General features: G+C 36.3%; 3 protein-coding genes across 3 annotated transcripts in view; 2 read left to right on the top strand and 1 right to left on the bottom strand.

The window, feature by feature from the left end:
- The window catches only part of LOC123258445, an 81,942-nt gene extending 57,490 nt beyond the window's left edge, over positions 1-24,452 (top strand). The window contains exons 3-4 of the mRNA XM_044718446.1: positions 23,170-23,438; positions 23,534-24,452. Of these exons, the coding sequence (XP_044574381.1) occupies positions 23,227-23,438; positions 23,534-24,026 (705 nt within the window). The 5' untranslated portion in view covers positions 23,170-23,226 and the 3' untranslated portion in view covers positions 24,027-24,452. The remainder of the gene's footprint in view (positions 1-23,169; positions 23,439-23,533) is intronic.
- On the top strand, positions 7,318-9,090 carry LOC123258432. Its single transcript, XM_044718433.1, has 4 exons — positions 7,318-7,350; positions 7,544-7,732; positions 7,924-7,987; positions 8,024-9,090. Exons 1-4 carry the CDS (start codon positions 7,318-7,320, stop codon positions 9,088-9,090), a joined length of 1,353 nt encoding a protein of 450 aa, XP_044574368.1.
- On the bottom strand, positions 13,077-20,674 carry LOC123258428. The gene is made up of 4 exons (XM_044718429.1): positions 20,200-20,674; positions 19,036-19,122; positions 14,873-18,951; positions 13,077-13,349 (listed from the first exon to the last, which is right to left on the bottom strand). Exons 1-4 carry the CDS (start codon positions 20,672-20,674, stop codon positions 13,077-13,079), a joined length of 4,914 nt encoding a protein of 1,637 aa, XP_044574364.1.
- Positions 24,453-24,957: the final 505 nt, after the last annotated feature.

Genomic DNA, 24,957 nt, shown 5'->3' with positions numbered 1-24,957 from the left:
TTTGCTTAAAAAACTGCGTTGAATGCTTTCTTAAATAAGAAAATCGAACGAGGCATTTAAAAGTTATAGTTGTTTGAAAATTCACCAAATTTTTCAACTTCCCAACAAGAAAATCGAAGATTTTCAAAAATCGGGAAGTTATTGTTTTCACCCCGTTTTATGAAAATCGAGTTTCCATCGAATCTCGATGTTTTGCGGTCCTAAGAAGCTTTCCTGACTATTCCCGCGATGGTGTCTGTATATCTATGTATGTATGTGTGTGTGTGTTTCTTTTTTTTTTTTTTTTATAGAGGAGGTAAAATACATTTACGTATGCCAGGACTTGGTGTTGGTGCCAGGACTAGGTGTTGGTGCCTGGGTATGTCGGACTCAGAAGTCAATATTATTTTGCAACAATACCGACTAAACATCCTCCTCTCTCCTTTCCCCATAGATGTTACCGAGTGGTAGTAGTAGTACCGAGTGGACTGCTTCTAGAAAAACTCTTCTCTTTTTTGTTCTTGGTCCCATGGTGTTGGTCATAATTCTTGCTAGGCTAGACACCGTCTTGCTGGCTTTCTGGCATGTATTATTGAGATGTTCGCGAAAAGATAGTTTCTTGTTTATCATTACCGTTTCTAGTCAGAACGACCATCTCGGTTTTGTGCTTGGCGAGTTTCAGGTGGTGTTTATCGAGCCAAGTCTCGACGGCATCAATGGTTTCCCCAACTAGTAGTTCGGCCTCCTTTACGCTGTCTACTATTATCGTTGCCACGACGTCGTCTGCAAAGCCCGTTAGCTCTACTTGCTTTGGTAATAGAATCTTAAGAAGCTCGTCATAGTCGGCGATCCATAAATCGGGCTCTATTATTGAGCCTTGTGGCACGCCAGCCGTTATGGCGTATTGTTGTGGTCCTTCTGTAGTTTCCGCTATTAGCTTTCTTTCTTCAAGGTAGTTGTCGATTAGTGCCAAATTCACTGGCTTTGCGTCAAATTTGTTCCAGAGCGTCTAGGATATCTCCCCAATTCGCGCTGTTAAATGCGTTTTTGACATCTAGCGTGAGGAGAATGCATACTTTACGAGCTTTGAGGCTACCAGTTCATGCTTCTCTCGCTGTCCCTACGACTGTCTGGATCGCGCCGACTGTTGAACGTCCTTTCCGGAAGCCATGTCGGTTTGCGGCAAAGCCTCCAGCACGATCGATGTTGTTTCGTAGTCTTCCCTGTATAAGCTTTTCGAGCAATTTCCCAGCAATGTCCAGCATACAAAGTGGTCTGAACGACGAGGGTGTTACAGGGCCACCTTTGCCTTTCTCTAGCAGAACCAATCTCTGCCGCTTCCAGACCGCGGGAAACGTGCCAGTTGCCAAGCATGCGTTGTAGGTGTTCAGGAGTATGTCTGGGTATTCCAGGGCTACAGTCTTGATTACCGATGCTGGGATGCCATCAGGGCCGGGTGCCTTTCCTGTTTTGAGTGACTTGGCCGCGTCTTGTAGTTCCTTAGTTGTGAAGTGTGTTACTTCGCTGTTTTTAGTGTAGTGTTTCTTCTCCCGCGGAGGGTGTTTGGGGAAAAGCTCCGCTACAATGCTGTCCATTAAGGCTGGAGACTTCGGCGCCTCTGGTGGAGCCTTTTCAAGTCGTTTGGTGACAATTTGGTAGGCTTTACCCCAGATATCTTTATCAAGGTCGTTACAGATCTTTTGCCACAATTTCGCTTTGCTTGCTTTGATTGCCCGGTTTAGGTTCTTTTTGGCCTGCTTATACTCGCTCAAATGTAGATCTTGATTGGGGGAGCGCTTCGCAGCTCTCGTTGCTAGCCGACGTAGTCTGTGGCATTTTTTCCGGAGTTCTGCTATGTCTGTTGACCACCAGAACGCCGGCCTAGAGAAGCCGCGGCATAGAGGCGTCACATGCGGCAGCAATTTCCTTCATCGTATTTAGCACTGCCTTTTCCGTCTCGCTGCAGGTATCCGGAGTTGGGTTGTTCTGAAGGATAGACCAGCTCCGTGCAATTGAAGCTTACAATGCCTCTGGATCAAGCCTCTTGGCATTCCACTTCCGCTTAGAAAGGTCGCGTTGTGAAACCGAAGCAGGTGCCAATCCAACGTTGAATGTCACGAACTGGTGATCACTGCCGCTGCATTCTTCGGATACAGTCCAGTCTTCGATCATGTTGGCAGTCCTTGGAGTCGCCAACGAGATGTCGAGGATGGATTCTTGGTACCCTGGTCTTCTAAAGGTCATGGTGCTCCCGATGTTCAGCACTATAAGGTCGAGTCTAGTCGCGACATCAGTGACCTCGTTATCTCTGGTGTCGGAGAAAGCAGCGCCGCACTCAGCCGATTCAGCGTTGAAGTCTCTGGCTATGATGACTTCGCCGTCGAATTTAGTGACCGCATTTTCTATATTTGCCAGTTTCTGTCGGAACACACTAATCCCTTCGTTAGGTGAGAGATAGACGCTCATGAAGTAGGTTGTGGGGGTTTGAATCCAGATAAAACCTGCTCCACTTCCGCTGTTGTTGACGGTAACGTTCTTTGTGTTCACAATCCAAATTTCTGCCATGCCAGTTTCGTCTGCGAACCATGTTTTACCTTCGATGTTTAGATATTACTCGCAGATAAAGCAGACATCGATTTTATCTTCAAAGACACGCTGGCGCAGCAGGTTTTGCGTCAAGGTGCACCTATTCAGGTTGCCTTGTAGTATGCGTGTCATTTCTGCCCTCTCGTGGCTTCTACAAGTGCTGTGCGGAATGCCTTGCAAGCTCTAGTGCCAGAAATATGGCATAGACCATCCTGGGCATTTTTGTCCGGAGCACAAAGGAAGCATTTTGGCTTCTCCCTGCAGTTTACAGCCTTGTGGTTCTCTTCGCCACATTTGTAGCAGCACTTGCTTCTGTATGGTCCCACACACTGACGTGTTTGGTGTCCAAAACCAAGACATTTTAAAAAGCGTGTTACTTTTGCAACTGGGCGTATACGACAGTTCACCCAACCGATCATTATACGGGCCTTGTCAAGGGCCTTAATCGCACTGGCCTCGTCTACTTAGCAGAAGGCTGCCCGATTGCCTCGTGGTGTAGGTTTTGTCAAATTTACCCGTTCGACATCCAGGCTGTCAGTGAATTCACGTTTAAGTGCTTCACGGACTTCGCTCTCGGTAGAGATTTCATCCAAGTCGAGGATCTCGATCGTTGTTGTTGGTGTTAGCGTCTTGACTGTGCCGATGTTTGCAGTGGCTGCCTTTACTGCATCGGTGAAAGCCTTGCTGTCTTCGGTCTTTCGAGCTATTTCAAGAAGAACGCCTCCGTGTTTCGTCTTTTTAATAAACTTTATGTCTACGCCCGTCTCGACAGGGCTTACCTTGGCCTTGATTTCCTTGAGGAGATCGGCGTATGTTCGCCCTTCAGCTGGTGGAACAAGTACAGCTTTAGTTCTTGTCTTCTTCCATCCCGGGCTGTCTTTTTCTGTGCTGGCTTGTCAATTTCTGCGGAAGGACTGGGCGTGGACAGCGGCCTATTCTTGTTATTGCCCTCTCCTTGCTGGGATAATTTCTTAGGAGTGACCAGAGGTGGCTGTGATTTTTTGCTTAGACTCGGAGATGTTTGAGTCGTTGATGCCGACGTCGTTGGTGATTTGTTGGCCATCCTATATGCCATACTAATAGACGTAACCAATTTTCTGATCTCATGATGGAGATTTTTCTTGTTTTTTATGAAGTCGGCTAACTCTTCGATCTTGCTGCCGAGCCTTTCCATCGGTGAATGTTGGCCTGTAACGGTTGATACAGAGTTGATTCTTCCTCGGTAGGTTTGATTAGTGACAGGAGCAAAAGGTCCTCCACTTTTTGGAGGAATGTTGCTCAGCTGTCCGTTCTCTGCCATCTAGGCTGATTTCGTACTCCCTGTAACCTTGCTAGCATTGCTAGACAGCAGAGTCATGGGGTCTACTCCGCTGTTCAAACGGTCGCTTGATAACGACGAGTTCAGGCCCGTTTGCACGCCTTCCCTCGCCGGCACTGAGGTATCCCCCCTCTGCACCGTAGACGATATTTGAAATTGATCTGTCATTTTCATATCATCTTTTGCTTGATTTTCGCTCAATTTTCAAAAAAGTATGTCCTCAACAATCATAAGAATTCCAAGCTCGAAGAGTTCGCGAAAGAGTAAAAGTTGTGTTTTTGAGCTCGAAGAGATCTAAAGTTTTAAAGTGATAATTTTTTGGCTGTTTTGTACATAATAACGAGAAGTTCCAGGGATGGCCTGCAGGGTCAACCGTTTTCCAGAGTTTTTTACAATTTTTTCATTACAAAAAAATAAAAATATTAAAAATTTTTAGATAACTTTAGGACATTTTTATTGGTCCTCATGACGGAACTTTCGAAAAATTTTGCTATATTTCGACTCAGCTCGTCGAGCGGATTCAGAAAATGCATATGGTTCAAAAGTTTATATTTATATATATATATATATATATATATATATATATAGTATATAATAGGGTGTGCCAAAAAAATCGGATATTTTTAACTTCCCGCTAAGAAAATCGAAGATTTTCAAAAATCGGGAAGTTATTGTTTTCACCCCGTTTTGAAAAAATCGGAAGCTTCCCTGACTATCCCCGCGAGGTTGTCATGGTGTCTGTATGTATGTGTGTGTGTGTGTGTGTGTGTGTGTGTGTGTGTGTGTGTGTGTGTGTGTGTGTGTGTGTGTGTGTGTGTGTGTGTGTGTGTGTGTGTGTGTGTGTGTGTGTGTGTGTGTGTGTGTGTGTGTGAAAGTATGTGAACCGCTTATAACTTTTGAACGGCTTGACCGATTTCATCGCGGTTGGTACCATTCGAAAGAATTTGACCAAACTTAGATTTTGAAAACTATTTGGACCGATTCAGATCAATAGATTTTGAGAAATCTTAAAAAAACTGAAAAAAAATTTTTTTTCAAATGTGGTTTTTTTGGAATAACTTTTAAACGGCTTAAAGGTTCAATTCCAATAACTAATCAGCTCTTAACCTCGAAAAACCACGTCGATCGCCACCAGTCCGGTCAAAATCGGTTGATTCATTCGAGAGATATCGTGAACGAAAGAAAACCGAAAGAAGTGTTTTTTCGGAATAACTCCAAAATTCCTAGTGCGACCAATTCAAAATTTAAGATTCTTTGTGAGGCTTAAAAAATTGCGTCGAATGCTTCTAACCGCGTAAAAATCGGTTTATTCATTCAAAAGTTATTGTGGTTTAAAAATTCAAAAAATAGTGTCTTATCAAATCTCTATCAGACTTTTGAGCTTGAAGAGCTTTAAAGGATAGGAAAGCAATCTCTTTGAGCTCGGAAAGCTCAAAATAACCCATAAATTGTATTTCTGAGCTCGAAGAGCTCAAAAACGTCATTGGTGCAATTTTAAGCGCCTAAGTATGGAATTAGCGGGAAGTTGCAGGGATGGCCTTCAGGGTCAACCGTTTTCCTAATTTTTTTTTTTCACTTTCCGCTCAAAATATCGTAGATGATGTCGAAATAAAAGGCCTGTCCAAAGGAGAGTTCTTAATTTTAATTTTAAGAGGTTCTCCATCGATTCTCAAGTTTTTCCCATTTAAATAACACGGGAAAAAATTTTTTTTTTTCCATTTTTACTGCCGCAACGTCTGAAGATTTCATTTTTTCATAAAATAAACTATTAGACCTCATTTGAGATTAAATTTTGAACAAAAAATTTCATTGGGTCATATTGCTACCATCGAAGCCTGACTTTTTATAAAGCTTTACAGTATCAATTTTCCCCAAATTTCGTGTTTTTCGTAATTTTTAGCTAAACTATCCAAGATAGAACAAAACATCAAACGACAATTTTGTAGTCCATTTGACGCACTACAAAAAACAGCTGGATAAATTTTTTGTATCATCAATATTTTCAAAGTTACAGACCAACAAAATCCTATTTTTCTAATTTTTAGCTTTGTTCAAGTGAACCATCGATAAAAATACGAAAAATTTGGTTCTTATTTTTTAGTACATTAAATTTGCTACAAAGCTGTATAAGAAAGATTCGTTGTCTCCGCAATAGCTCAGAGTAACAAGCCTGATAAGTCATATTTTCATAATTTTTCAACTATATTTTCTAATAAATTTTTTATCTCAGGAATGTGGACAAGATAGGATCATAATAACAAATTACATTATTATTTCTGCGACGTTTCGGTCATTTATTTGACCTTCCTCAGGCATCTGAAAATTTCACATGTTAATAACCAACAACATAACATAACAATTGTTACAAATACAATATTTACCATAATACGAATTCTAACAATCACTATCTTACATTGCACAGTTGCCTTAGTCATATAAATCTTTACAGAATTAATAAAACTGGTAAATTTATTAATTAATTACAAACTCCAGAAATAAAGTCAACACGACACTTATAAAAATTGTTAATTGCATGGCACCAATTAGCCCGCCTCCAAAACATTAGGTACATGAATCATACTATACAATCTAAAAACATCTGTCATCTATACTAGTGCCAAACGCGCTAAGTATTAAATTCAAATTAAATATAAATACAAAATAAATATCAACTTTCCTTACAATGTAAAAATTATACAAATCACAATTACAATTAAAATTATTTCCTTCTTTTAGATTTATAATCTCTTAATATATTATTATATAAAATACTTAAATTATTAGTGTCAGTTCTTTTATTCACAGTATCATTTATTTTGATAAAGATCATTTCACTTACATTACGCTTCCACCAATTAATTTCTTTGTCTAAAATTTCTACATTTTCAAACGTGAAATTATGATGTTGATCAAAATAATGCGCTGCTAGTGCCGTTTTGTTCTCTTTTACTACGTTAATATTTTTACAATCGTATATATGTTGTTTTACTCTATTATTTAAATATTGTTTGGTTTGTCCAACATAACACAACCCACATGAGCAAGGTATTCTATACACTATTCCAGCTTGTTGTTGTTTACTTACTGGATCTTTTAACTTCACCTCACGTATTATTATTATGAGTAGGTCTCCCCTTTCCCCTATCCGTTCTTTCCCAACTCCCTTAAAATTTGCTTTGATATGGCTCTTTACCGTAAGATGGACGGTGGCGTTGTTTTCTCGGTGGGTCTTATATACGTGACTGAATAAAGTAGTCAGTACTTGTCTCGGATAGCTTAACTGGTAGAGCCCTTGGCGCGTATCCGAGAGATCTGGGTTCGATCCCCAGTCTGGGCTGTCTGATTATTTTTTCAATTACGGAAAAATTCCCACTGAGTAGGTCCCCCCTTTCCCCTATCCGTTCTTTCCCAACTCCCTTAAAATTTGCTTTGATATGGCTAAAGAAACGGATCTTGGAGATAGAGGAGTATGTTAAAGGTTTAGTCTCTGAGCAATTATTTAATAGATGTGTGGTAATGAACAATAGAAGATATGATTATACTTTTAAAAAAATAAAAGATAGAAATGTTGGAAAGTTTGATACATTAATAAAACGGAAGATAAACTGTCAGAATCTATCAAGTGATGGTAAACATATTTACAATTATACTGATGTGCAGCTTCCACCGGAAGTTGAAATGATATTGAACTTGGAACCAAAGTTTGATATTGAAATAAAAGAGAAATGGAATGTAATACCGACTGTGATCAAAGATTTGGAATTTGGAATTGGAGCTGTGAAGTTGGATAATTGTAACATTGCGGAAAAAGAAATTGTTAAAAACAATTGGAGATCAAAAGCTATTAATGTAATGTCGAACTTTTATAATAAAGAAGATAAGCTGAATCATAAAGTGATAATAAAGAATTTATACATTACTAAAAAATTTCTAAAAGAGAGACCTGACTTGATTGTTGCAAGAGCTGACAAAGGGAACACAACAGTGGTAATGTTTAAAGATGAGTATGAAAGAGAGATGAGAAAGATGTTAAATGACAGACGTATAAATTATTAAGCAAGGATCCTACAAACAAATGGCAAAAGGTAGCAAATGATTTAGTGAAAGAGTTAGTAACATTGGAAATAGTGGATGAACATCAAGGTAAACATCTGAAAGCAAATTATACTGTTGCACCTAGGATTTATGGTTTGAGGAAAACTCACAAACAAACTTGTAGTTTAAGACCAGTGGTCAGTTGTGTCAATTCCCCGAGCTATAATCTGGTAAGGTTCTTGCATGAAATATTGTCTCCAGTGATTGAAACGTTTCAATATAATGTAAAAAATTCATTTGACTTCGTGGCGTTCAGTAAAACAGTTAGCTTACCAGAAGGTTATGTACTGATATCATTAGATGTGGTGTCATTGTTCACAAATGTACGTCGAGACTTGATACTTAAAGTAATTGAGGAAACATGGGATAATATCAAACACTTGGTAAGAGTTCCTAGGAAGGTATTGGAGGACCTCATAATATTTTGTTATGACTCAAGTTACTTTGTGTATCAAGGGGAGTTCTATTCACAGATGGAAGGAAGCAGCATGGGAAACCCTACGAGTCCAGTAATAGCTAACATCGTTATGAATTACGTGATTGGTCAGATTCTAATGCTTTTGCCGTTCGATGTTCACTTCTTGAGGTTATATGTAGATGATACTATTGTAGCGATACCAGAGGGTGAAGTAAATAATATCTTGGAATTATTTAATAGTTTTGACAGTAATATACAATTTACCTTGGAAGTGGAAAAAGATAATAGTTTATCTTTTTTGGATGTGTTAGTTAAAAGACCCGATGGGAAATTATTAACTGATTGGTTTATTAAACCAATTAGTTCAGGTCGACTGTTAAACTGGAATTCGAATCATCCTCGGTCTCAAAAAATAGGTATGATCAAAGGCTTACTGGATAGAATGTCGAGGCTGAGTAGTAGTGACTTCAATGAAGTTAATTTCAAGAAGATTCGGAATATGTTGTTGAAGAATAATTATGATTTGTCATTGGTGGATAGCGTTATTAATAGATTTAAAGAGAACATGAAAAATAAAACATCTAGTTTGGGTAATATTAATAATAGCATTAAATATTGTCAGTTTCCTTATGTAGCAGAACTATCACAGAGAATACCCAGTGAACACAATTATGTCAAACTGACGTCAGAATGACGTCATGCTACGTCATGATTTACGTAAAATGTAAGTCATATATGAGTCACATATGACTCATAATTTCCCACTTCTTGACGTAAGATTCTTACGTAATACGTATGACGTACCTATGATGTAAGTGTGACGCTTGCATGACATTTATGACGTTTATATGACGTAATTATGACGTCCTTATGATATATAACTGATGTCAAAATTAATTACGCGGAAGAAAATTTTTTGAAAAAAAAGTAACATTTAATTATGCGGTTTTGGGTTCGAATAATAATTTCAAGACTGATTACATGCTGAGGAAGAAGATTTGGAGTTGAAAAATCCTGGCGTGTGCTAGGCTTGAACTCGGGTCCATTGAGTTTGGAGTCTTGAATGCTGCTCACTTGTCTGCATCACGATTGATATTAAAAACGTTTATTTAAATCTATATGAATTTAAAAGTTGGAAAGGATTAAGTTTATACGTTTTTCTCAAGTTTTATTAAGATTTATGATGAGATTGCATAGAAATTGATGAATTTTTTCTAAATTTTATAAATTTTCAGAATTTTCATGAATTAATATTTCATTGGTCATAAGAACGTCATAACGATGTCATATTAACGTCATAAATTCTGAAAGTTGAAAACAAAAATGTTTAGATTGTCCAATTAAACGCAAAATGCCACTTAAAGTTGATAAAATTTTCCTAAATTCAAGAAAATTCATAAAACATAATTAAAGAGAATTATATTACTTTCATGAAAGCAATACTTTTGCAAAAGCCCATTTGTCTTCAACTATTAATATTTCAGCTACCAATGGTCGCACAGCAAATTAGAAGACATTTTCGGAAGCTGGAATGAATTTTCTATGAGGACCTGTCAAGTCATGAATCGAAAAAATTTTTCTAAGCCTCTGAGACGAAAAAAAAAAATCAAAAATTTTGAAAAAGTTCTCCTTCATCCCATTTTTAGCTAAAATTTTTTGTCAGAAAATCTATAAACTATAATCATGGAGTTTTAAAGCCTTAAAATGCATCTTTTTAGATATGCAATACGATCATTTTTCACTGAGATACAGCAGGTCAAAAATCGGGAAAAATTCAGACTTCTTTGTGGGTAGTATGCATAGAAAATAATTTATTCCAACTTCTAAATGATCACGGTTTTTTCTCACTATTAAATTTTTCATTTTCTATTATAGATACAATAATTACCAAAAAATACAATAAGTTTCACAAAAAATTTGCCTTATTTCACTCTCATACTCATTAGGTCAAAAGTGAGTTTTTGTAGCAAAATTGCTCGCAAAAATTTGACTTGGTCAAAGCTGATACTGATTTTGTAAAAAAATTATTTTTGACTTTTTTTTAAGGAGTACCCCGTTTCGCCTTCAAAAATAAAAAATCTTTTTCTAAACGGCAGTTTAAAATTAGTGCTATTTATCTTAAACAGAATTAAAATGAAGACGATTTACAATAATATTTGGGTCCCCAAAAACTTAATATTTCTTTAGATAAATTCCATTTCGTTCTCCCTCTTCCCCTATACTTTTTTTGAATGAATTTTTTACTGCTTAATTCCAACGAATCTATGATGGAAAACCATTGCTCCAAAGTTACATCAATATCATGTCAAACCGTAACTTAACATTGACGCATCCTGATAAAAACAAGTATGGCAAAAGAATTGAAAAGTATTGGTTTTTTCATAACTGGTTTCTATTACCTTCAATACTTTTTTTTTTTAACAGGGTATAAAGATGATTTCAAAATGAAATCAGCCTTACGTACGATCGTGACTTTTCACTAATGTAAGAAAAAGAGTTCAGAGTTACATCAGTATTAGGTACAATCAGAACTTTTCAGTGATGTAAAAAGATGACTTTAAACTTATATCAATATTACGTACAACTGTGACTTTTAACTGATGTAAAATAGGGACTTGAAACTCACATCAGTATTACGAAGAATCGTGACTTACCAGTGACGTAAATGTATAACTTGAAAATTACATCAGTATTACGTAAAACCGTGACTTACCAGTGACGTAAATGTTTGATGGTAAAGTTACGTCATTATGACGTACAATAATGACTTTAATACGACATAACATTTTTTATATCAGAATGATGTAAAAATGACATCACAGGTTGTGACATCATAATAAGATCATAGGGAAAATCAGTTTTACGTCAAACTTATGTCAAAATTTTGTGACATTCTTATGACATTCAACTGACGTCAGATGAACGTCATGTGTTCACTGGGTAGATAGGTGTTTTATAGGAACGAATGTGAGATTAGCATTTTATAACATCTTAGGAGTGAATTCCATCTATTCGAAGTTAAAAGATCCAGTAAGTAAACAACAACAAGCTGGAATAGTGTATAGAATACCTTGCTCATGTGGGCAGTGTTATGTTGGACAAACCAAACAATATTTAAATAATAGAGTAAAACAACATATATACGATTGTAAAAATATTAACGTAGTAAAAGAGAACAAAACGGCACTAGCAGCGCATTATTTTGATCAACATCATAATTTCACGTTTGAAAATGTAGAAATTTTAGACAAAGAAATTAATTGGTGGAAGCGTAATGTAAGTGAAATGATCTTTATCAAAATAAATGATACTGTGAATAAAAGAACTGACACTAATAATTTAAGTATTTTATATAATAATATATTAAGAGATTATAAATCTAAAAGAAGGAAATAATTTTAATTGTAATTGTGATTTGTATAATTTTTACATTGTAAGGAAAGTTGATATTTATTTTGTATTTATATTTAATTTGAATTTAATACTTAGCGCGTTTGGCGCTAGTATAGATGACAGATGTTTTTAGATTGTATAGTATGATTCATGTACCTAATGTTTTGGAGGCGGGCTAATTGGTGCCATGCAATTAACAATTTTTATAAGTGTCGTGTTGACTTTATTTCTGGAGTTTGTAATTAATTAATAAATTTACCAGTTTTATTAATTCTGTAAAGATTTATATGACTAAGGCAACTGTGCAATGTAAGATAGTGATTGTTAGAATTCGTATTATGGTAACTGTATATTGTATTTGTAACAATTGTTATGTTATGTTGTTGGTTATTAACATGTGAAATTTTCAGATGCCTGAGGAAGGTCAAATAAATGACCGAAACGTCGCAGAAATAATAATGTAATTTGTTATTATGATCCTATCTTGTCCACATTCCTGAGATAAAAAATTTATTTATGATAATTATGGACGATAATATTAACTTTAATATATTTTCTAAATTATTGACGATAAATGACAAATTTCAATTAAAAATTTAAAGTATATTTAATTCTCTAAAAAGTTAGCCTAGATTAATTTTTTACATTATAACTTGCTTAATACGTCAACAAATATTATTGTTATTTATTTCGTTTTTGGTCTATTGAGGTTATTTAACCAATCCTCAAGACAACCCCGATTAAGTAAACATATTGAAAATGATTTGACACATTCCATTCCCACAAGATATATTATTAAAAATAAGAAAATTGAATGATTAAAAAGTATTCGATATAATCAAACATAAAATTCTTTCTAGTACTTTGTAATTCTTTTCTATTTTAAACGATCTTCTATTTTTCGAACTGAAAAACATACTAAATTCTATATTGAGTTAGAAAAGCGTTTTAATGTTCCAATAATAAAATTTTTGAAGGCTTTTAATCATAATCTCCAGCAGAAAGTTTTAGGGATAGTCTGCAGGATCAACTGAATTTTCGGATAAATGGTTAAGGATTAAATACACAGTATAAAAAACAAATTTGAGGAGCAACTAGTTTCAACAGAATACATAAGAATAAGAAAAGGTATTTTTGAAAAATTGAGCCCTTATTGAAGTAATTTACTACAAGTAAATAATTGTTATTTTTAAAACTATATTCAGATACACAATAATAAATTGGATAATGCCGGCATCAATTACAAGTTTTCTATATAAAAACCAGATCTATTATATTTCCAGACATTTAAACGTATTTGGTTTGTAACTTAGTAATGTAGTAACTCTTAGTAACGTTAGGAAATTTTTTCCTATGCTCTTCAACAACTTGCAATAAATATTGCCTTTGTTCTTCACTCCTGGTCAAACAGTTGTTGTACTCCTGAATTAATGCTACGCCTCGTTCAGCGAGATCATTAATCATTCGTAAGTCAGACAGCACTGATTTACAGTGTAAATAATTTTGATCAGATGCCCAGAGATCTGGATCCTTGTCCATGAATTGATGCGGTAATTCAAACTGTTGAAATAAAAGAAATGATTGCTTGCTATCAAAATCACAGAGATTTTTCGATAATAACAAGCTTATATCTTTGGCAATAAACCTTTTCGAGTTTGCAGCATTACTGTTTCGCACTTTCATTGCAGCTACGGTTTGCCTTTTGATTTGTAAGGTTACACTGTCATCAAATAACGCTAAGCCGACTAACTCTTCGGATAAGTACCATAAATGTCTTAATAATGTCGAGCTTGCTACGTCAGCAATTTTTTTATGAACAGAACGGTATTGATATAAATTTTTAACCATATTCAAATCTTGATTAGGTGACTTTATCGCAGAAGGTGCTTGAAACCATGAAATGACATAAAATTCGACGAGGAATAAGCAGACATATCTTAGTCCATTTACCTCAGTGGAATTAATTTGAAACTTTTTTCGAAACATAAACAGTTTCAAAACGTACAGAGCTTTTGACATCCATCTGGCACGGTGGTTGGGTCCTGGAGCTTTAAAGCTTATTCAATTTTCTGGAGAACCGCCTAAAAATATCAACACCAATTCTAAAAACTCTTTATGATCGTCTCGGTCATGCTTTACCTGAAATATAAAATTTGTAATTGAATTTTGAGGATCTGAATCAAGATTTGTGACTAATCAATAAATTAACCGCAATTATCATTTAGAGTTTGAAGAAAACACTATGATCCGGTTTTAAATGAGTACTAGGCGAATAACGCTACTAAGTCAGAAAATTAGTAGAGTAAAATAATTTCCAATTTGTTATAGTGAGTGCTGAAAGGATGTTACTTTATTAAAAGCTGCTATTTCGAGATGAAATAAAGCATTTTAACTCTTAAATTCTCTACTAATAAAAATGAGACACAGAATTTTTTTATAGTGAATAATTACAGAAAGAGCGGAAAAGCGGGGATCAGGTTTAGGGTTGGATATCTCAATTAAAACGCGTAAATTATTATCAAAAATAACACTAGTAATTTATTTACATTAATTACACTCAATATTTAATATTTTTAATAGCCGATTGTTAAGATAAAAGCGGATTTGTAAATTACAGCGTGGTTTGCAAAAGCGAAGCCGGTTGACACGTGGTTGAACACTTTGCCGGCACTGAAAAAGCGGTGAAATAAATGCACTGTTAACACAATTTACCTATAACAAATTAAAGCGAATTATTAGCGGTTAATTTAAGCAATTTAAATTATAAAATAAGCGAAATGCGGTTTATTAACAAAAAGCGAAAGTAAAGAAATACTAATGGCGACTTGATGCAGCGAAAGCGTAGAAGCGAAAGATAATAACAATAGTCCATCTTCTTCCTCGTTGAGTTGGGGAAGAAGGCTATTGCGCATGTCTAGTGGGAGCGATCAGCCAATAAAGCGGTCGATTCATGACGTGATCGAGAGGCTGATTTTCTATTGGCGGTTCGATTTTTGCGGGAACTAGCGGTGGACAGGTGCGTCTCTTGAATTTGGGAGTCCCCCAGGAGCGAGTTAATCGCTACTGGGCCTTGTTCACCGAACATTCTCCCCCGGGTTGGCGGCTGCGTCGACAAGATCATCTTCTTCATGCGTTAGCGGCAGGACACAGAGCTTTGTAATTGGACGTACCAGCTCTGTGTTAACTGTCTTAACAGTTACTACGCGGATTTGTCCATCTTCACCTGGATGGACAGCAATTACTTTGGCTAATGGCCACTTGGTTGGCGGGAGATCCTCAGTGGTGATCAGTACTACTGAACCCACCTTGATCTGGTTGCGTCGATGATGCCACTTTGAAATGGCCTGGTAGCGGTGGATGCAGTCCTGGTAGTAGCGTTTCCAGAAATGTTGAACCATTTGCTGGACTTGTTCCCAGTGCGAGAGCCGAGCAGGTTGTAAATCTGTCAGCGATGGCTCTGGGATAGCGGTCAGTGACTGTCCGATTAAGAAGTGACCTGGAGTCAGTACAGCCAGGTCAGCAGGATCTTCATTCAGCGGTGTGAGCGGTCTGGAATTCAATATGGCTTCAATTTGAGCCAGTAGCGTTGAATGTTGCTCAAGCGTCAACAGCGAGTCTCCGATTGTTTTTCGAAGGTGAAATTTGATAGATTTCACAGCGGCTTCCCATTTTCCTCCAAAATGTGGAGCTCCAGGCGGATTGAATTTCCAGTTCGTGCCATCTTGAGCGATCAAGGTTGATAATTCTCGTAATGTGCGGGATCCTGCAGCGAATAGTCGTTTCAGCTCTTTATCTGCTCCTACAAAATTGGTTCCACAGTCTGAATATAGCGTGTGGCAGATACCTCGGCGACTGGTGAAGCGGCGATAAGCGGCGATGAAAGCGGCAGCGGTGTAGTCAGTTACTAGCTCTAAATGTACAGCTGAACTGAACATGCATACAAAGACTGCAATCCAGCCTTTGTATGTTTTTGCTCCACGTCCTTGAAACGTTTTCAGCGTGATAGGTCCAGCGTAGTCGAGTCCTGTATGCAAGAAGGCTCGAGTTGGCTGTACTCGTGCGGCGGGTAGTTGACCCATCAACTGTTGAGCGCGTTCTCCACGGTGTCTCGTGCAGATAACGCAGCGTAAAATAAATGATCTGACTGGAACACGGCCTCCAATGATCCAGACACGCTTTCGTAAATCAGCGAGCGTAAGCTGAGTACCTCCGTGAAGCGTTTTGCGGTGTGAATCATCAATCAAAATTGATGTAAGCGGTGATTGTCGCGGTAGAATCGCTGGATGCCTCTCTTCTGGGTCCAGCAATGCGTTTTTCAAGCGGCCACCGACTCTCAGGACCCCCTGATGGTCGATGAACGGAGTCAGCTTAGTGATGCTGTTATTTTTAGGCAGACCATCACCATCTTGTAGCGTGTGAATCTCTCTAGCGAAGTATTGTCCTTGAGTGAACTTAATCAAGGTCAATTTAGCGCGCTCCAGGTCTGATGGAGTAAGCGGGTAGGCCAGCGAAGATTGTGGAACTCTTTTAAAGCGGTCGATGGCACGATGCCAGATGCTAAGCTTCCGTAGCAGTGGAAACAGCTGCGTGTAATGCGACAGTAATTGTTGGAGCAGGCAATTTTCTGCTTTCCAAGTTACTAGTGTCAGACCTTGGCGTTCTTCTCGATGCGTTGCGTTGTCGGTTGGAGGCTCCAGAGTGGGCCAAGAGGATTCTGGTTCATGAAGCCAAGTTGGTCCATGCCACCAGAGAGCGTGTTGTTTCAGTTTTAGCGTAGGTATACCTCTTGAAGCGCAGTCAGCGGGGTTTTGTTTTCCTGGAATAAATTTCCAGGAGACATCTCGAAGCGTTTCTTGGATTTTTCCCACTCTATTGCGGACGAATGTCTTCCAGCGGATTGCTGGACTTTTAATCCATGCGAGAGTCACAGCGGAGTCAGTCCAGAGATTGATCCTGACATTTTCAAGCGACTGAACTTCTTTGACATGAAGTATCAGTTGTGTTAGCAACCATGCGGCAGATAATTCCAAGCGTGGGATTGTCATGGTCTTCAGCGGTGCTACTTGCGTTTTTGAACACAAAAGTGAGACCTTTGTGTTCCCATCAGCGTCAGTGACTCTCAAATAAACAGCGGCAGCCATAGCGTTTTGCGAAGCGTCTGAGAACCCGTGCAATTCCATAGTTGCTCCAGGTGCTATATTATTCCAGCGTGGAATGCGGATGGATTCGATGTTTCGAAGATCCTCGCGGTATCCAGTCCATTTGTGAATGAGTGATGGTGACAATTGTTCATCCCATGACACTCTATCTAGCCACAGATCTTGCATAAAGGTCTTGGCTTTGACGACTATTGGTGCGAGAAGTCCTAGCGGGTCATACAGCTTTGCGATTTCAGACAAAATAGCTCTTTTTGTCTTGGGCGTCTCTGGCGGTAGCGTGTACTTGAACTGGAGAGCGTCAGTGCGTGAATTCCAGTACATGCCCAGGACTTTTACTGGTGCATCACTGATTTCTTTAAGCGGTGTATCCAGTTGCTTTTCTGGAGCGACTTCAGCGAGTAACCGTGGGCTTTTGCTAGCCCATTTGGCAAGCGGGAAGCAGCTTGCTGCACACAGAGCTTTTGTTTGTACTGCAGCCTTGATAGCGTCTTCTTCGTTGTCTGCTCCACCGTAGATGTCATCTACGTAGCGTGTTTTCAACATTGGAGCAACAGCTAGCGGAAAGCGGTGTCCTTCATCCTTTACTAGTTGGATAAGCACACGTACAGCGTCAAAAGGTGCACTAGCGGTTCCGTATGTGACTGTCTTGAGACAGTAAGCGTCTATTAAGTCATTCTCATCTATCCAGAGAATGCACTGAAGCGGCCAATCAAGCGAGTCGACCTCAATCTGTCTGAACATCTTGGTGATGTCAGTAGCGGATAGAATCCTGCTGCAACGGATTCTCAACATCACATCAAAAATGTCAATTTGCGTTTTGGGTCCTGCGTGGAGAATGTCGTTCAATGAAATTCCTGTAGATGTTGCACAGGAACCATTGAACACTGTGCGGAGCTTCGTAGTGGCACTATCAAGCTTCAATACCCCATGGTGAGGCAAGAAGTAAGCGTTTGCGGGCAATTCGTTGACTGGTACTCGTACCATGTGTCCTAGTTGAATGTATTCTGCCATGAATGCCCGATACATGTCAGAATATTCTCTTTCTCGTGACAAGCGAGTTATTAATCTGCGGAGTGACCCCATAGCTGCGTTGATAGAGTCGCCAAGTTGACTCTCAAGGGCCTTAAGCGGTAATCTCACTACGTAGCGTCCATCAGGCTGTCGATAATGCGTTTGACGAAAGTGAATTTCACATTCGTCTTCTTCAGCGGTGTTGAGCGGTGAATTACCTGATGGAACCTCTTCCTGTTCCCAAAACTTAGCGATAGCGTCTTTTAATTCAGTATCTACTGACGCATGTAGTGCTGCGTGTGATGTTGAAGCGTGTTTAGCGGTGACAGCTCCATAGACAATCCAACCAAGCGTGGTGGATTGTGCAATAGGAGCATTGCGAGGTCCTCGTTGAATCTCTGCGTTCATAATCTGTGCGGCTGGTGATGCACCTAGAATAATATCTACAGGGCGTGGCTGTAGATACTGCGGGTCAGCGAGCTTGAGATTCTCAAGATGCGGCCATTTCGGATCAGCGATCACGAACGATGGAAGATCTACCGTCAGTGTTGGTAGAATATGCATGCTGACATGCATTGATGCGGTCGTACACAGCGAACGAAGCTCAATCGTGCTCACACCTAGTGAGCTTCCTGCGGAGACATTGCCAATGCCCTTGAGCATGACCATGTCACGCTGTAGCGGTTGTCCAAGCTTCTTGAAGAGCGACTGTCTCATAAATGAGAGCTCTGAACCTTGATCAATCAACACTCTGGCGGTGATTGGATTACCATGATGTGGGCGGACCTGGACTAAAGCGGTAGCTAGCAATACTTGAGCGGAAAGCGGATCTGTGCGGAAGATGTAGACTGCGGTGAAGCTGGTTTCGTTGGTGCATCCAAAATGGATGGACATGTGGTGACGTTGACCACATTTTCGGCAATCTTGAGCGGTCTTGCAATCTGCGGCGCGGTGCGGAACACGAAAGTTGAAGCACAAATTGCATTTTTCAACTATTTTGTGTAATTGTCCATAGCGAGGTTATTTAAGGCCCGAAGTCGAGTTTTCAGTCGTAATAAACGGAAAGTTCAGCGTACCGGTGTACGAATGACTATCAGGAGCAGCACCCGATGTGCTCTGCGATGCTCCTGACACTCGACCTTTCCTAGCGGTATTACACTTCACTTAACACAAAACAATTTTTAGCGGTATGATTAATTAAATTAATTGAGATAGAGCCAGCCTGATCCGGCTCGAGGGACCAATGAATAATTACAGAAAGAGCGGAAAAGCGGGGATCAGGTTTAGGGTTGGATATCTCAATTAAAACGCGTAAATTATTATCAAAAATAACACTAGTAATTTATTTACATTAATTACACTCAATATTTAATATTTTTAATAGCGGATTGTTAAGATAAAAGCGGATTTGTAAATTACAGCGTGGTTTGCAAAAGCGAAGCCGGTTGACACGTGGTTGAACACTTTGCCGGCACTGAAAAAGCGGTGAAATAAATGCACTGTTAACACAATTTACCTATAACAAATTAAAGCGAATTATTAGCGGTTAATTTAAGCAATTTAAATTATAAAATAAGCGAAATGCGGTTTATTAACAAAAAGCGAAAGTAAAGAAATACTAATGGCGACTTGATGCAGCGAAAGCGTAGAAGCGAAAGATAATAACAATAGTCCGTCTTCTTCCTCGTTGAGTTGGGGAAGAAGGCTATTGCGCATGTCTAGTGGGAGCGATCAGCCAATAAAGCGGTCGATTCATGACGTGATCGAGAGGCTGATTTTCTATTGGCGGTTCGATTTTTGCGGGAACTAGCGGTGGACAGGTGCGTCTCTTGAATTTGGGAGTCCCCCAGGAGCGAGTTAATCGCTACCGGGCCTTGTTCACCGAACACATAGGTTTTCCTTTCAGCCCGATCAGAACTAATATTAATCAAAATAATTTTTAAAATTTGCTGATTTTCAAATCTATTTCTGAAAGAGGTTCATTTGATCAAAAAATGTAGACGAGAATTTTGACAATGAAAAGAAAAATTTGATAAGATAATAATAGTGCTCGATTTACTGACTGTAAAAACAGTCAGTAAAACAAATATTTGTGTTAAATTAGACGAAAATTTTTTTACTGTGTAAAAATCATTCACAGAATAATAAATTAAAAATTAATTGTAAAGTTATTGCTGTGAGAAGAATTCTTTAAAATGGATTATTAAAAATAAAAGCAACGAGTAACTATTCGATTTTACCTGCTTCATCAACTTCATTAGTATTTACATTTTTCCCAGCACTTTCCATCGAAATAAAATTTGAATTGTCTTCCACACAAAAGGTCGATGTATTTTGTCCATCTTCAATATTGGCTGAAATCTTTATCAACTGACTACGTTTGCAAATTTCCCGACTAGCAATCAAAACTTTCCTTTGTGGTGAGCTTAATGTTGTCAAAACATTCTGCGGTGCAGTATCGAACAGTTTGTCGAGAGAATTGATAAAAGTTTTTTCGGCCAATTGTTGTGCGAGAGATTTTTTGCGAGCTTTATGCACGAGTTTTTTGCCAGTTTTTATGTAATTTTTCAATTTTTCCAATTGAACGATGTGAATTGTTTCCTGGTAATGTGAACTTATTCCACACTTTGATAACCTCACACAGAACAAATCTAGCACTTTCGCGAATGAATAGTTTATCTGTTCGATGTTTATAGAAAAATAAACATAAAACATCACGATTCGTGGGTAATTTCAAATCACTTAAAGTTTTTGACTCGAACCCAACCAAGTTAATGTAATTTTTACTTGTTTTACAAGACATTGTTCATCAATAAACTGGTATAATTGTTGATACGATAATGATTCATTAAAAAACCAACCTCAATTAAGGACCAATTATAATTAAAGACAATAGAGTCCTCTAATTGCCGATTTCGAGCGGATAATTGATCAATTATGCAAAAAGTCAATAAATACTCAGAGGGCGTTAGTTGAGAATTCTGTAGAAAATTTGAATTTGACTTTAAACCTTAGCCAGTAATGATAACTCTTTTTAACAGAAAGTGAAAAGTTCCATACAAAAGTTAATATTAATATGAACACATAAATATGGAATATAAAAACTTTTTTCTGTATTTTCATTGTAAATCTTCAAAAAAAAATTTTAATTTCCCTTTTTGTTATCTTGTAGGAAATTAAATTCTCTACAAAAAAGGTCTCTTTCATTTTTTTGCTAAAATGTATAGGAAAAAAGTTACAGGGCTTTAAAAAACGAAAATTATAAAAAGACAAAAATAACTTTTTTTTTTTTTTTTCGACAACAAATTATTTTATTTCGTAAAATTATTTATATAATTCATTTATATCCAGTCTGTTAATTATATCTAAATTTGATCTATATATAGAAGAAAAAAAAATATATTTATTTATATTATATTTTTATATTATATATGGGGCATTCCATGCCAAATCGATCACTTTTGAACCCGACCCTTTTCGATTTTTCTAAAATTTTGGTATTTTTCTCTACCCTATTGAAAATAATTTTCAGAATTTTTTCAAATTTTGTTACCCAATCAAAAAAAAGTTACGAGTTATTTAAAAAAGACACCTTTTTTTTGTTAAATAGCCATAACTTTTTTGAAAATTAACTTATTGGGATGATTTTTTTATTAAAATTTTTGTTTTTAAATGTACTTTTTAGAAAAAAAAATTATAATTCGCATTCATATTCAGCGTTTTTTTTTTTTAATTTTTGAAAAAAACAAAAATTTCGAGATGATTGACATTTTTGATTTTCGATTTTTTTTTTTTTTTTTTATAAAAAACTTAATTATTTTCTGCGAATTTCCTGAAATTTTCAAAGTGGTATTTTTTTCTTTCTATTTTTTTTTAGAAATGAAAAAAAAAAATTATTTTTTAAATGTTTGTTTTTTGTTATACCACTCTGAAAATTTTTTAGCAGATTTTGAAAACTTTAAAATCTGAGAAAAAATATAAAAATTAAAAGTGACAATCATCGATAACATTTGATTAATTTCCAATAAAGTTAGATAAAAAATTAAAAGAAACATTGAATTATTTTTTCGTATTTTATTATTTTCGTATCTAAAAATTCTATAAACAATAAAAAATTCTATTGTTTTCAATAGTTTAGAGAAAGATACCAAAATTTCAGAAAAATCGACAAGGGTCGGGTTCAAAAGTGGTCGATTTGGCATGAAATGCCCATGTATAATATAAAAATATAATATAAATAAATATATTTTTTTTCTTCTATATATAGATCAAATTTAGATCTATTTGACAGACTGAATATAGATGAATTATATAAATAATTTTACGAAATAAAATAATTTGTTGTCGAAAAACAAAAAAAAAACCTATTTTTGACTTTTTATAATTTTCGTTTTTTAAAGCCCTGTAACTTTTTTTCTATGCATTTTAGCAAAAAAATGAAGGAGACCTTCTTTGTAGAGAATTTAATTTTCTACAAGATAACGAATATTCTACACATGTTAAGAAATCAATATATGCAAAAAAATCGATTTTTGGAACCCATCGCACGGAGGAACCCCCTTAAATAAAATATTCATAATAATCGTTACCCAGGCGTATCATATTATATTGCTCACACTTTTCCGGCCTATAAAACATGCGATAAAGAACTTTAAAAAAAAAAATGAACCAACAAACAGAAATAAATAGGGTAAAAGACCCCATTAGTGGCGGGGACCCCATTACTGACACTTTCTTTGATTTTGGTACTTATTTAATTGATGAAATCAATAATTTCAATAAAAAATATATTATTTCTAATCTTTAAGACCTTTAGATCAAAAAAATTTTTAATTTTTATTCCAAGTAGAACATTTTTTCATTGAAAGAAAAAGTGCCACTAATAGGGGTTAAAGGTGCCACTAATGGGGTCTTTTACCTTATATCATGACAATTATGAAAAAAAATAATTTTTTCAATTTAATATTATTCTTAAGAAATAACATTACATTATTAACATATAAAACAATTAGATACTCTCTTAAATCGAATTAGTAGACTTCGACTACTTGGTAGTGAATATTTACTATTTTGTTGGACAATATTTATCACTGATATACATTGCACTACTAAATAGTGGAAATCTACTAATTTGATTGAAAAGAGTAACAGAAACTAATTACCACAGTAAAATACAAGAAAGATTAGCAGAAATTAATGTGTGTTTTCAGGTACGGTTAATTGCTGGTCCCTTGCCTATACCATTGCCAAGGAATTATAATGGCTTAATGCAATTTGAAAATGCAACACATGGTCCTATAGTTCTAGGATGTGCTATACCTATGATACCAGAACGACCTACTGTTACCACGCCAGAACTTTTGGAATTAGTTACAACAGGTCCTGGTGTACCACGAGTTAAACGAGTACGATTAGGTTTTCCGTCTGAATCAAGACTACTTGGATCTCCTAAAATGCAACGGTTACTTTCAGCTTGCAGGTATATTTTTATGATATTAATTCTTTGAAATTGATAAAAAAATATATATAAGTCTGTAATATAATAAAATAATGAATAAATAAATTGTTTTTCAGGCGTGCCTTGGATCAACGAGCAACTGAACCTCGTATAGTGCCACTAAAACTAGTAAACAGTGATAATCATCTGAAAGAATTGCATCTTAAAGAAATAAAATCTCAACTAGAAGCTAAACCACTTTTGCAAAGCTTGAAAGACAGTTTAGAACACATGAAGAAAACAACAATTTGTGATCGCTCTTACTCAAAAAGTAGTGGAAATTCCAGTAATCCAAGCTTTCTTGGACAGTTATCAAAAATTACTCATAGTAATAAAAGTAGGAATCCAGCTAAGAAATCAGCATCTTTTACTTTTGCCGTTCGACCTGAAATTGGTATGAAGGTGTCAGATCCATACGGTAGTCTTGAATCTGATACAAATGCATTAACTTCAAATTTTTATAATGACAATGCACAGAGACAGCTTGTATATAGGTCAATATCAACTAGTGCCCTTGAGATCCAAAAAAAAAACTGGTTCAAATTTTCCTTACTCAAAAGTACGAGATAGTCTAACTCAAATTCCATCTGCTTCACCTCTCAAAGTAGAAGATATTTACACAGAAATCTGTGATCCATCAAATATTGGCTCCAAGGAAAATTTCTGTCGATCATCAAAAGTAAATTCATAATTGAGTAAAATATGTACCAATAGAAAAGATCGGGGGTACATGAAATTGGCTACTCATTCAGAAGTATCAAATGTATCAAGCACGACGATAGAAGAAGAAAATATTTACAACACAGTCAGTTAAGCATGATAAATAGATGATTATTTATCTTCAAATGCATTTGGTAATAAAAGCAGCGAAATTTACTTGTGGGTTAAGTTAAAAATGTTATTATGATGAGTATCAAAAAAAAAGAACTATCTATTAATTTAATTAAATGCTTCATAAGGCTTTAGATTTAACTTACATTTGAGATTTTATTATTATACGATAGAAAAATAATAAAGTAATAATATAAGTTTGATCCAAAATGCAATTTCTTTTCTTTAAAATTATATAAAACTTTGTTTGATTCAATTTCCTTACTTTATTACTGTTCAATATACATCAATAATAAAAAATTTTTACAGTGTATTAGCTTAAAATTAATTATTTCGATAACACGAGCACACAAAAAAAAAGTTGTCAGTACTTTTGATCGGACCTACATATCGTTAGGTATTTTGATGCGTTGAATCCGAATCTGAAGTCAATTTTGCCCGTACACCATCAAAATTTTGAGTAAAATCCAAAAAACCCAAAAAAAGACAAAAAATTACGAAAAACTGCAGTCACGGCGATGAATAAAATTTTGTGGAGTCAAATCAAGTATGATTTTTATGTATTTCAATTCACTGAATCTGAATCTGAACGTAAATTAGCCCGTTGAGCCGTCAAAATTTGAAAAAATAACAAAAAATCCAAAAAAATTGCAATAAATCATGAAAAATC

This window comes from Cotesia glomerata, linkage group LG2, assembly GCF_020080835.1.
Source record: "Cotesia glomerata isolate CgM1 linkage group LG2, MPM_Cglom_v2.3, whole genome shotgun sequence".
Classification (NCBI taxonomy): Eukaryota; Metazoa; Arthropoda; class Insecta; order Hymenoptera; family Braconidae; genus Cotesia; species Cotesia glomerata.
This window is presented reverse-complemented; position numbering and strand designations above follow the sequence as displayed.